The sequence below is a fragment of the Pongo abelii genome, chromosome 6 (assembly GCF_028885655.2).
Source record: "Pongo abelii isolate AG06213 chromosome 6, NHGRI_mPonAbe1-v2.0_pri, whole genome shotgun sequence".
Taxonomy (NCBI): Eukaryota; Metazoa; Chordata; class Mammalia; order Primates; family Hominidae; genus Pongo; species Pongo abelii.
The window spans coordinates 62,237,531-62,251,684 of record NC_071991.2 but is presented as its reverse complement, the minus strand read 5'-3'; the positions used below and the strand labels follow the sequence as shown (position 1 = coordinate 62,251,684).

General features: G+C 34.2%; 1 protein-coding gene across 8 annotated transcripts in view; it reads right to left on the bottom strand.

Moving 5' to 3' along the window:
- Positions 1 to 14,154, bottom strand: part of HYCC1 (hyccin PI4KA lipid kinase complex subunit 1) — a 201,170-nt gene that overhangs the window by 42,836 nt on the left and 144,180 nt on the right. For 5 of the 8 annotated variants that reach the window (XM_054559074.2, XM_054559073.2, XM_054559075.1 and 2 more), the window contains one exon: positions 2,583 to 7,322. The exons of 1 other annotated variant lie outside the window; for it this stretch is intronic. In XM_054559074.2, coding sequence (XP_054415049.1) covers positions 6,748 to 7,322 — 575 coding nt within the window. In that variant the 3' untranslated portion in view covers positions 2,583 to 6,747. 8 annotated transcript variants of the gene reach the window in all.

The following is a 14,154-nucleotide window of genomic DNA, read 5'->3' as shown; positions in this document are numbered from 1 at the left end:
ATGCTTCACTCACAGTGATTCTGATTCAGGCAAATTAGCACAAAGCCCAGGAATCCCCGTTTAAAAAAAAAATTTCCTAATGCAGGCTGTCTTTAGACCACACTTTGAGAAACAATGCTCTCCTCCCCCATACTAGCAAACATAAGTGTGTATTATACATATACACACACTCATATTTAACTACTGCACACATTTATAATGCAAGTGGGATCATACACTGTATAATCAATGTAAATCATCACATACAGATCTGCATTCTTTTTAATGGCTACATTATATTCCACTATATGTACCATAATTTATCTATTCCTCTATTAATAGACACTTAGATTTGCTGGCTTGTTTTTGCTATTACAAGCAATACTGCAATGAATACCTTGAATGCTTATGTTTATGTATTTGTGCTAAATTTTCAGTAGAATACAGAGAATGGAATAAATATGGAAGAGTAGGATGGCTGTTTCAGAGGGTATGAGGTACACTTTAAAGTCTGATAGATCCTGTTGAACTGCCCACCAATTCATTTGCACCAATCTACAGTCCTGATAATCATCTCAGTGACTAATGATTTCCCCATACCAACGTCAATATTAGAATCAATCTTTTTCATCTTTATCAATCTGACAGGAAAAAAAAAAGACAGAAATCTTATTTTAATTTGCATTTTACCATGCTTTTACTAACAGAATAACGAGCATTGTTTGACCACTAAAACACAATTATCTCTAATTCTGTAAAATGTATTATGATTTAGTTTCAGAACACTTTGATTTTATCTTAACTTAAAACTATCACCTGTAAGACAGATAGGGTGAGTGAATTTTAAATACATTTCCATTAGGTAGGATTTAATTAGTATCTTCTTTTACCAAGCGATATAAAAGTGAGAGTCCTAAGACCTGTGTTCAAGGCCGAGTTTTGCCACTCAGCAGCTAGGTGACCTTAGCCAAGTCCTCTATCCTATTGAGAGCTTCAGTTTCCTCTTCTGTAAAATGGGGATTCTATGCACTTTATAGAATGATTTTGAGGATAAGATGATCATTTTAATTACACATATTAGCTATCACTAGTATCACAATAACATAATGCAAAGAAAATAATAACTACAACTGGTTGTAAAAAATCTTTCTCTACAATTATAAAACAGTTATCTTGATATTAACAAAGTCGGGTTGTAGGAGGTGAGTCAACTATGTGTACTACTGGAGTTACTGGAAGAGTGCATATTGTATAGGACAAAATTCTGCTTACAAAATCACCACCCTGGTTCTCTACAAGTACCCTTCTAAGAGTAGTTAAGAACACATTTCCTAAACTACTTAGTTCCTTAGATGAAATGGAATTAACCAAACATATAATCAACTACAAGCCAGGAATTTTTTCAAGTGTCTAATAGGTTCTTGTTTCCTTTTTTTTTTTTTTTTTTCTTTTTGAGATAGAGTCTCACTCTGTTGCTCAGGCTGGAGTACAGTGGCATGATCTCGGCTCACTGCAGCCTCCACCCCCCAGATTCAAGCGATTCTCCTGCCTCAGCCTCCCGAGTAGCTGGGACTACAGGTGCCCGCCACTATGCCCGGCTAATTTTTGTATTTTTAGTAGAGATGGGGTTTCGCCATGTTGGTCAGGCTGGTCTTGAACTCCTGACTTCAGGTGATCCACCCACCTCGGCCTCCCAAAAGGCTGGGATTACAGGTGTGAGCCACCGCACTCAGCCATAAGTTCTTTTTTCTAAGTACATGCTATAATGCAATTCATGTACTGCCACTAAGATTTCCTAAAGCCAACAAACAAAATTTTAAAATTGTACTGTTAAAGAAAACACTGAAGACTTATCCTTGATTCTTTTCCAAAGCTAACATCAACCTAACTCATTTATTCATTAAATGTCTAGATACCTACCATGCACAAAGTCCTATCTAGGTACTAGGGGCATATAATCTCTGTACTCAAGAGATATAGACTCTTTCTTCTTCTTCTTCTTGTTTTTTTTTTTTTTTTTTTTTAAAGAGATAAGATCTCGTTATATTGCCCAGGCTGGTCTCAAATTCCTGGACTCAAGTGAGCCTCCTGAGTAGTTGGGACTACTACTCACCACACATGGCAATAAAGATTCTAAAGTTAGAAGGACAAAGTGATGTTACCTAAATTTGCCTGTGCTTCTGATATGACAAATAATCCGCCACTGGTGCATGGCCCATAGAGCTCATCTTCATCTTTGGATGAATACGAGTGGACCTGTCATACTCCTCAGCCCTATGACATGTAAAGCACAAAGCCAGGAATGAGGTCATTGTCTTATCACTTACCCCCAAAAGCTCTCAATGGCTCAACTCACCTAAGTCTTCCTCCTTTACTCTCTTCTTTCATATCATAACTTCTGCAAATTTTTATAACAATTTTTTAAATGAGTAAACTGATCTGGAAAAAACATTTTTTTCAGTTTTTATTTCAATAAAACAAGAGGCAACACTTGTTGTATAAAGTACTGCATATGGAGAACATTTGCACAAACATACAAAAATTCAAAAAACTAAACTCCAGTTTATTTCCATAGCCTTAAGAAGGTAGGGGACACATAAAAATATCCAAAGTCGTAGTTTATTCTTTAGGAATGTAAACTCTAGGAATACAGTTAGAAACAAATATATTTACTATGAAAAGATTAGTATCACTAAATGATTAGAAGTAAAGGTAAGAGGTACACAATAAGTTCCATATAAGAGAAAGCAACAATACGTGAAATAAAATCTTGGGTTTATGGTAAAAACTTCCTATTAAGACAAATGTACTCTAAAACTCTACTATAAAAAAACACAAAAATATCTCCCAAAATGTTCATTGTTAGTTTCTTTAGATATGCACAAGTTACAAAGTATAGAAGACAATATATTTATGCTCTCTGATGAAGAATTTAACAATATTAAACATAAATCTGAATAACTCAAAGCACTGAGTATAATTTTACTAAGCAACAAATGTAGAAGTATAAATTCATGCTCATTAAAGGACTAGAGAGTTTTAATTTTTCATACAAAGACTGGGAAGACACTATTATACATTAATTTCTATATACAATGCTTAAAGTACCCATCAAATTATTTTTCTTTTTAAGTGGTTTTTAAAAAATATTTTTCAGTTACATTATTCAACATATATATATTTCCTTGATGTGCTTCCCTTTAATATAGATTTATTGTGCCTAAACGCAAACGTTAACCTGCCTTATTTTAAATATTTGTTTAAAACTATGTCTCAGAATACAACTGTTCTCCATAATTCAACAGTTTTAACATTTTAGTTTTATTCTTCCAAAACAGGCAAAATCCCTTAAAACTGGGATCATTTTTATCTATTTTGGTTTTAAAAATATATTTCCCTTTAATTCAACATTTAAAAAAATGAGTAATATTTGCTGAGCAGTTGCTTCACAATTGAAAAGGGCAATGAAATACTGCTTTTTCAAAACAAACTTCAGTCATCATTTAAATGCTGAGAATTCCAACTCTTCAAGTCTAGAGAGCTTGCCTTAAAAATTTCCATAGTGGTATACAAAGGACTCCAGGGTGCTTTCCTGTGGCTTCAGGAAGGGAAGAGAAGACATTTGCCCTGGGTAGTCTGGGACAGTCCCTTGAAAAGTCTACTTTGTTTCTCTCCCCACTTGGATTCCAAAAAGCTAGTGCTGGCTCCAGTGCCACCAGAATACTCTAGGCTGTTGGGTTTTCAAATGTGAGAGGTTGGGTGATTTCAAGAATCTATAGAGATTTAAAATGTGCAATGAAGCCACAATTTCTGTTCAGATCCTCTGAAATATGGGGTGCAAGACCCCAATTTTGTGTGGAATCCTTCTCATGATAAAAATATTATTCTGAATACTTAGGAGATCTGTGACCATCAGCATCTTTATAAGAAAGTGACCTACAAAAGCTATCCCAACTTTCAAATTTGAAAGTTGAGTAGGGAGAAAGTAGTATGGATAATAGTAATGGTTACCATAGTTAAGATTATCCAATTTTCATAATTTCTATAAAAACTTTCAATGTGTAATCCTTATTTGAAATAGTATCAAAGGAACTATAAAAGAATTTTGTTGTTAACATTACCCACTCTCCAGAAAATCAATTAGTGCAAATCATTTGAAGCAAAAAATCAGAACCATTTCACTGAGTAAACCTTCAGAGATTTTTTTAAAAGAATATACAAATGCAAATTTGTTGTGCAGTATATAAAAGGGTGGCACCCCTTTTCATACTTAAAATTTCAGGCCTTTACAGCTCTGATTCCATTTATAGTTAACAAGAAAAATATAAAGTGTTACTTTTTTACTGCAAAAATAAGGATCATTGGCAATTTAGAATTCAAATACTTAAGAAGCCATATGTCAATATTATTAAACTAATTAATTAGCTGTCAAAACCAATGAAGATTATAATGATCTAGTGTCTGACACATTTGACCTAGGGCTGTGAGACCACTGGGAATTCTACATATTAGACAAGTAATTTGTTTGCACTCTGATACTTTCTTCTCATAAAAATCACTTGGGAACCTTGTTAAGAATGCAAATTCTGATCTAGTAGACCTAGAGTGGCACGAAATTCTGCATTTTTAACAAGATACCAGATAATGCCAATCCTACTTACTGGTCCTCAGACCATACAGCTAGCAAAGGTCTAGAGAGGTCTAAATGAGGTTCCATTACAGTGGTAGAACACGAAAATCTGATCTCTCAGCTGTGTCAGCTAACATTTCTCAAACTTACTCTACAATGTTTCCTAAGCACCTCAACTTGCCTAAAATGCCAATCTTACAAATTAGTTTTTAAGAATACCAATACTATTAATAACTATGCACAGGGGAAATTCATTGTTAAAGAATGACAAAAAGACATCTGTAAATTCAGTGACATTTTACAAATATTTTAAATTGTACACAGGGTTCCTATTAAGTTAATACAATATCAAGTTTCACTGCCTGATTGCCTTACAGTTCTTAACTATAATTTATGGCAATAGATCTTATTCCATTCTGTTACTGGAGCTAAAAAAAAATCAAATTCATTTATGTCAAAATCCACATTGTAAACAGGGCTAATGAATGAAAACAAGTTCATGCTTTTTGAAGAATTCGGTTTAAACTGGTAACCAAAGCAGTTGCAGTCAAAACTATGTTCAGAGTATAAATGCTTTAGCAGCCTTCAAAGCATACAAATTTTTCATATATCTGAGCTCTGCATAAGCAGGTACAAGAGGAAAACACTAGCATGCTCTCTTGGTGACTACAGCAAGGGACTATGAAGAAGGAAACCGCTGTGTAGTCACAGTGAAAAAGAGCCAAGAACTGGACAGCTCCTTAGGCGAAGCTTCCTCAATGGTCAACTGACTCAGCCTCAGCCCTGCTTTCTCTCTCTCACTCTGAATGATGACTTAAGTACACTTGCTTTACAGGGGAACCGCAACCATAGCCAAAAGGACCACGGCTAGCAAACACCAAACTTTTATTTCCATCTAGAGGTCACATACAGATACATACAAATTTGTTTCAACCTCTGCCATATCGTCTTTTTTATTTTTACTTTTTAGTTGGGAGGTAACTAAATTGATTATTCTTTTGATATCATACTAAGATATTTAAAATAGGCCTGTTCACTAACAAGAAAGACATTTATTTTTTTCGTATTTTAAATTTAAGAACACAAACATAAACAACTTTAGTTAATATATAAATGTCCTTTGTCCATATTTCACTACCTTTATTTTCTTTCATGACATTTTATAGATGAAAAATGTATTTGCAGACAAACAATTACATATTATACAGTTGTATCTTGAGAGCTGTGTTGCAAGATTTACACTGATTTCCAGGAAGTCTTCCAATGACGTATGCTCTGAATTATAGGAGTCCAAACTAACTAGGATTTCCAAAGTCCAGCAGTAGGGTAAATCAGCTTTACGGCCTATTATACCTTAATAATTGAAAGGGATCTTCACCTGCTAAATCCAGATCAAACACTTCAAAACAACACACCTACCAGCAATCTGATTTTTGATATAAAAATGTTTCAAAGATAACAACAGAAATGCCTCTACCCATCCCCTGGAATCATATAATATTCTAGGTACTGGGTAACCAGGCATTTTCCAGGGCTTTGAGCAAATTGTTCTAATCATAAAGATGATCTGCTTACAAATATTTTCATCAGGTGCTTTTCATACACATCAGTTTTGTGTTTCCACATGCCTGTTTTTTCAGATTGGCTTCCTGACCAGGAGCTGGAGAATTCCTGGAGTTGTGCCTCTGCCCCATCCTCTATAAAACAGTTCCCATACATGGAGACTCCCTTTGACTCTGAAGGCCAAACACATAGCCACCAAAATAGGAGCTATTAAAAAACCAAACCAAAACAAGAAAAACCACCTTACAACCTCACATGAGACATAACCAACTTGATTAGACAACCTGTCAAAATTTACTGTCACTGACAATCTTAGGGAAACAATAACAAATAAGAGGAGGGGAAAAAAAAAGACTCAAACCAAGGGGAAAAAATCTTAATCAAGAATAACAAAACCATATTTCAACTTACTGCAACCTAGACAATCTTCCCTTCATAAAGTCAGGGGAGCCTTCAGAATTTAAGACATCAGGGCTCCTGTCAGGAATACGGATGAAAGACCCAGGGTACTTTCATAAAGAAGCAAAGTTGTATTTCCAGCTTCACTGCGTTATGGGAGAAAAATATGTTACTAATTAATCTGTGGACAGAGTAATGCTAATACTAGGAGGTCTCTGCTGACCTGATTGATGCTTCATTGGAAGTTCAGTTCTTTCTGAAACGTAAATAAGCTTTTCTTCTTGGAGACTACAAGCGGAAAACCTATTGGCATCTGTCCCAGCCCCACAACCAACAGCAGATGACGGGTTATGTGGGACTGTGACACCACTGACTTGTTCAAAGGATTTACTAAATACAGTCGCTGCAGTCTTAGCCAAACCATGGCTACTAGGCTTAGGTAGGGATTGGCTGGTTGTTAAAGTAAGTCTCTTCAAAGAGAGAAGCTCAAGATTCTCACTTTGGGCTCTCTGAGTTTGTTTTCGAGCAAAGTGATCTTTGCAAGATTCCCCTGTAGTTTCTTTTTCTTTTCCTCCAGTTTTGCTTCCTCCTGACCGTCTGTGGTTCTTTCCTATACTTGTCTTGTTACTACAATTGTGACTACTGTTTGATAAACCCGACTGGCTGGTACTAGATGCAGCCCTGGAATAAAATCCCTCGTCAACTTCAGATATCTCCATCAGTTCTTCTTGACCTGTTAATTCTGTATTTCCTAAACAAAGAAATGACAAAGATTAATTAACATTAAGTATTTTAAGCAATCTTTTTAAATGATTAACACCAAATCAGTTACACTTTAAATAAATTAAGCTTTAGCATAATTTATAAAGCAACAGATTATAGAAAATCAAAGGATAAATCAAAACATTATAAAAATGTCAAAAATAGTTCACTGTAATTAAATGACAGTAATTTATAGTGTATTAAACAAAAAGCATGCCATAAACCATACCCCATTTGTTTTTAGAAAGAATTCTCCTATTCATGCAAAAGATAAGAAACAATTAGAAATATTATCACGCAGTAAAACTAGGGGTGAACTCTCCTTCAGTAGCAAAGCAGTATAAAATAAAAGCTCTTACCAAGGAACTTTTAAAAAATTGGTATTAGAATACTTTAAAGACTTTTTTAGAAGGTTGCACTCTATATTGTAGATTATTTTATCAAATTAAAAAAATCTAGACTATAAACATCACAAGCTCAAACATAAAATTCTATATACATTATCCTTCATAACAAAGACGGCAAAAAGACAAAGCTGAAAAAGTAATTTTAGAACTCCAAACATAAGCAGAAAATTATTTCAGAAGGAATTCTCTGCCTCAGTTTTCATAACAATTTACTCAAAGACAATATAGGTATAATCATTCCAAAGAGCATTAAGAGTCATTGAGAAATGTGGTGCATAATTCATGCATTTGGATTAGATTACATGCAAAATTTTTGTGACTGTGCAACTGCTGCTTAACATGCATCAGTGGCCCTTTGCCTTAAGATACCTTGGAGTGCAGCTATAAAGTGCTCTGCTAAAACTGCACTCTGCCAGGTGAGTTTATTCCATCCTCCATCATTTTTCTTACAGATTTTTGCCTCCTGATCTCTGGCAAGCCTTTGCTCTCAGTTCTAGGATCTGTGGCCGTTTCCTGCACACCCTGTATATGCTGAGCATCAATCTCTCCTAGTGTTCTGCCTTTTTCCCCATTCCCGGTTCTCTCTCCGGCCACATTTGTGACACTAATCTCAGGAATGACAAGGATGCCCAATTCAGTAGCATCATTATTGTTGTCAGGTTGCTCTAGAATTGAAGATGATAAGACAAAATGATGGATGAAAACAAAACAAAAATGTGAAATGAGAAAAGCAAAAGACTCAAAACAAAAATTAGATGACTGAATGTTATGAATTAAGCCAAATATTTGCACTGTAGTAATTTCCATAATTTATAATACTCTGATAGCACCAGAGACAATAGGGTCATATTCTTTAATTTTAAATGACAAACAAAAAATTCACAGAGCATCAATTCACGTTCTGCATTTTTTCACACACACATTTCACATGGAATATGAAAGATAAATTTTCTAATAAATCAAAATAAAATTTGTTTTTAAATTGTTCTTTTTGTGTTCTTTGGGTAATTTTCTAGTGTTTTTAAGGTAATATGGTGACCACCTGAATTTATGTCAAGTCTTAGGCAAATGTTCAAGGATCTATAGCCAAACCTTTAGCTTTTGTCAACATTAGGAACCAAGCCACATAGAAGTTCCCCTTTGTACTCTTAAAATTCTAGTTTTTTTGTTAGGCTACATTGAGACTGACTTAATAAACCATGATATTTGGGAAAATGCTTATTCACATATGATATCATGGTTAGTAATGCCACAGGTATAGTTTTTGTCTCACATATACATCATCTATTATTAACAGTAAATATTAACGTGGCTGTGATATAGTTAAGCAGTTGATTTATTCAGACTCATATCAATTTCATAAATTTAGTTCATTACTAGACTGGAGAAAAATAAAAATGGATTTGGAAAAACAAATTCGTTGTCAGCCCTTTATCTGAAAACAGCCATTATAAATGAAACAAAGAAATAAAACTAACTAGTTAATACCTGTAGACATGATTTTATTCTGGTCTTAAATAAGAAAGGCATAATGTTACAAGGAGTTATTCATGTAAATGGGAAAAAGTAACATAAATATACCTAGAAAGTGACAGTAGTGAAACAAAGTTCAAAGCAACATAAGACTATGTAAAACAGCATATACTTTTTAAAAACTGTAGACCACAAACCTGCTTATGGGACATCACCTACTATTTTCAAATACTTTAGTGATAGGATTATCAGACTCCCACTAATGACGCTAAAGGCTGAGAAACAGTAACAGGTAGTAAAAGAACAAAGGCCAGAGCCACATATTCCTGTGGTTCCCTAACTTAGCTGCACATTGGTATCACCTGTGCATCTTTAAAAACTACTGATGCCTGGCTCCAACCCCCAAACATTCTGATTCATAATTAGTGTGAGATATGACCTGGGCATAAGATTTTTAAAAGCCCCAGGTGACTAATGTGTAACGAAGTCTGGGAACCACTGCTCTATTCTGATTCTTTCAAATTTTAAAAACTTAAGATAAAAGTTGTTACGGGTGCCTCGGATACTCCATACCCAGCAGCAATATGCACTTCTGGGAGCCCCTCCTCAAAGCTTCATGGTGCCTCGCACTGCTGAGCCAACATGCTGGTATAATTATTTCCCCTTAATTAGTGCTTCATAGGCTTTTGACTAAAGGTTCTCTAAATGAAGTTTTTATTTCCTAGATAGGCTGAAGAATGTTGGTGAGGTAGTAGTGCACTGCTGCTTCTGGGTGCTCTGTAATAAAGGTTTAATGAAACTAAAAACCTCCAACGAAGCCTGTTTCCAATTGCTAACAACTGTCTTCAAAGTGAGGGCAAATAAATTCTTATTGAGGTACATGCCAGAGGTCACTGCAACTGAGATAAAATCGCCAGAGGTCACTGCAACTGAGATAAAATCACCATGGCACTGTGGAGTGACAGCCAAGACTTGTTTATTCACATTGTAGAAGCTGTTTCACAAAAGATCTACTGAAGGGATCTCCAGTAAAAAAAAAAAAAAAAAAAAAAAATCAAACCGGAAATTATCCAGACATAAAAAAGGCAATGAATATTAAAATTTAACAAAATTTTAAAAGCTAAGCGTAGGTGGCCTAATAGAATACAGAACAATACTTACATTGAATTGCCCTATGTCGCTTTCTTGAGAGTGTTCACATATATTATTCAATTGTAATCTCAAAACAATCTATTAGTGAGCCTCTGAAGTAGGCAGTTTGATTCCCATTTACAGACAAGGAAACTGAAGTTCAGGAAGAACTACACAACTATTCAGTGGGGGAAGCTAACCAGTAAAATCTTTTTAACTTCAAATGTCTCTTCTAACATACTATAAATACTAACTCTAACTCTTCAATTCATTTGAGTCCATTTGAGTTAAATATCTTCTGACATCCCACAGTTAGGTTTAATTTATTCGTGTAGATTCCTGGCCATTTTACGAAAAGCAAATAATTTACTTTGAATGGAGAGCCAGAGAAAATAAAAGTCTGGAAGAAATCCTAGGAAAGTAATAACTCTTGAGTTTAGGTCTGTTTTTTTTTTAATTGGGTCTATTTTTTAAGAGATGCCAATGAAAGCTGTTAATCTAAAATGGTGCTTCAATGGCAGAAATTTAGGATTTTGCAAGAAAAACTAGAAAATGACAGGGAGAATATTACATAAAGCAGTACCAGGCAACTGAAATGTAATCACATTTATCAGAATAAAGGTCTGCAGCCCAAGAAGTAATGATATTACATTAAAAAAAATCATGGAATTAAATGGCAAGTAGAAAAATGAGATCATGTGTTTTCCTACAAGCACAAGTCTTTACCTAATTAATTGATACTTGTTATCACTCAAAAATGGTTAACAATGGCAGATTTTTAAAACTGCTTATTAAATTTATAAGAAGAGCAAGTAATTCTGTACAGAGCTAGAAAGAACAGAAACATAATTCTCAGGAAAATTACAGAATAAAGAAAGATAATTAAGTAACCCAAACAAACATTTGTTACCTAATCTTGCTCTCTGTCAGCTCTCCAACTTCTCTCCCTATATAACTCTGTGACCTGACATTCCCACCCACACTGTCTTACTGCTCTCCTGGCTGCTGTCTTCTCCAGGTGGCTGAATGGCTCATTTCCCTACTTCAAATCTTTTTCAAAAATTTCCTTTACAGTGAAGTCTCCCTTGGTCAACCCATCCAAAGTTTTAATAGCCCCCACGTTTCACATACCCTCTTCCTTGTTTCTTCTTCTTAGAGCTTAACACTCTCTAACCTACAATTATTTATTTATCTTGTTTCCCAGACCTAAGTTCCATGAGGAAGGAGTTTTTAAAATTTTCGTCTAGTCACTACTATGTATCTAGTACCTGGAAAAGTAGCTTGTATATAGTAGGCACTCAATACATCTTTTTTTGATGAATTGAGTGAATATTCTGTTATGAGATTAAATTATTAGAATAAATAAAAGTGAGAAAACATACAGAAGACATGAGAAGGGTAAGCTGTGAATGTGTTACTTGACTGGATAAATGAAATACATATAGCTTATGCTAATAAGAATTTTTACATGGCAAAGAAAAGCAAAGCCTCTTTGTTTTGGAAAAGTGAAGGAGCTGTCTCTAAATGTAGGTTTAGGAAGATGCTTAGGTCAAAAAGATCATTTTTAAAATCTATTGTTTTATTATGTTATCCAGAGGATGGCATATATAGCTAAAGAGTAGAACTTAAGCCTTTCTTTAAGAAAATTATATAGAAGATGCTGTAAGGGAATATAAATGCATAATAAAATAGATTTTGTTTTTCCCAGAACTTAACAATCTATGCAAAAGGAGTCATGACTAATCCACACCTTAAAAAAAAAAACCAAAAAACAAGTACTTGACTTCAAATAATTCAAAAAGCTCATAAAAGATCCAAAGAGAAACTTCTCAGGACATATTTTATTTGTGTAACCCCCTATATGCACAAATAGGTAAACTGTCCACATGTAGAAATGAAAGTTAAAGAATACTTTTAATAGACATTTCCAAATCAGTTCTCAAAGGTACTCAAATAATTTTGCCCAAAAAAATTTCTTCCAGCTTTAAGAAAAAAAGTGAAGCAAATTGCAAAGATTAAAACTGATGACGAAAAGTTGTGATTTCTCTCAAATGTCATTTTATAATCCCAAATATCTATTCTATTATGTCACTTACAAAACCACCTTAGCTTTTGCTTTTATTTGTTTTATGGCTGCCGTATTTACTAAAGGTGATAACTTTAATAAAAGAATAATTTATTTATTCATAGAATTTATACAGCTCTGTACTCAGATTACTTTGAGTCTAAAGGCATCTGGCTATGACATGGGGTGCTTATGAACTTATTTGTGAAAATAATAAGCTGAAGCTTTAAAAATATAATTTATTATTTGTCTGCATCATACAATTTTTTACATGAATTATGAAAAATAGTTTAACTTAGAATAAACCCCAAAACAAAGTCATACACATTCTTTTACAATTTATGAGATGTAGATATTTTAAATGCCATAAAATACTAGAAAAATATCCTTTAATATAGTCATTTTATGTTTAGAATATATTCTGTTCAATGGAGAAAAATGTTATCTGTATTCATTAAGCTATTCCTTACAGTGTTATTTACAATAGCAAAACTCAGAAACAAATTTCTTAACATATTAGAAGAATGATTAAGCAAATGATGGAATATCAACTCAATGTGATATTATGTAGCCATTAAAATAACTGTATTTACTAGGAGAACTAGGGAAAATGTCTGACCATATTAACTAAACAAAAACAAAATACCAAAAATATTTAAATAGAGTACAACCATGAAAACATACATGCATAGAAAAAACTAAATGAAAATTCTTTAAATACTGGAATTATAAGGATATATCCCCTAACCTAGTTTACTATCATGTTGTTATACTGTTCTTCAACAAAACAAGAAAGAACAACTTGCTCACCCTACGTTATACATTTCTTTATCATTCACTCACTTATTCATGCATTCAACTGAAATTGTTGAGCACCTGTAATATGTCAGACATTGTTGTAGATGCTGGGGATACAACAGCCAAAAAGACAGATTCTTCCCTCACTATATAATAAGGGAACAGAGCTCACACTGTAATATCGGAACCAAGTAAACAAGAGAATTTAAATAGCAGAAAATGCAATAAAAAAAAATTAGATGGGAAAGAGTAAGTAGGGTAGTAGGGGATAAAAGTACTTAGATGGGTGGTCTGGGAAAACCTCTTTGAAGAAGAGATGTTTAAGCTGAGGTTTGAATGATGAAAAACTGCTAGCCACACAACAATCTGGAGTAAGGGAAGTCAATGTAGCACTATTCAAATTTCAGCTCAAATACTCCAAATAACTAGACAATGCCCCTAACAGAATGAAGGAGTCTAATGAACCAGGGTGAGAGAGATCTTAAAGTGAGGTCAAAGCAGTAGTTAAGAGGTCATATCACCAGGATCACATATGCCATAGTACGAAGTCTGGATTTTATTGTGATTACAGTGGATGGCCATTGACAGCTACACGGAAAAACTATTTGCATACTTTCATACTTTACTAGTCTTTTTTATCAATAGAAGTCACATTCACATAACACAAAATACTGAGCATAAATTGTGTCCTGAGTCAGAAAGAACAGCACTGTGGTAATGCTTAACCTGGGCCAGTATTTACAAGGCAGATTAGAGGAAAGCAAAGCTATCACAGAAACACAGGATGGGACCCTGCAGTTAAAGGGCTGCACTCTGAGCAAGGGCAAAAACAAAGACTACGATGTCAAAATCTGAGCTCTGAAGCAGTAAGTAGGCTTTCTAGGTAAGAAAAGAGCAGCCTGGGGCATACAGAAAAACAGTCTGGAACAAGACAATTTATATAGACA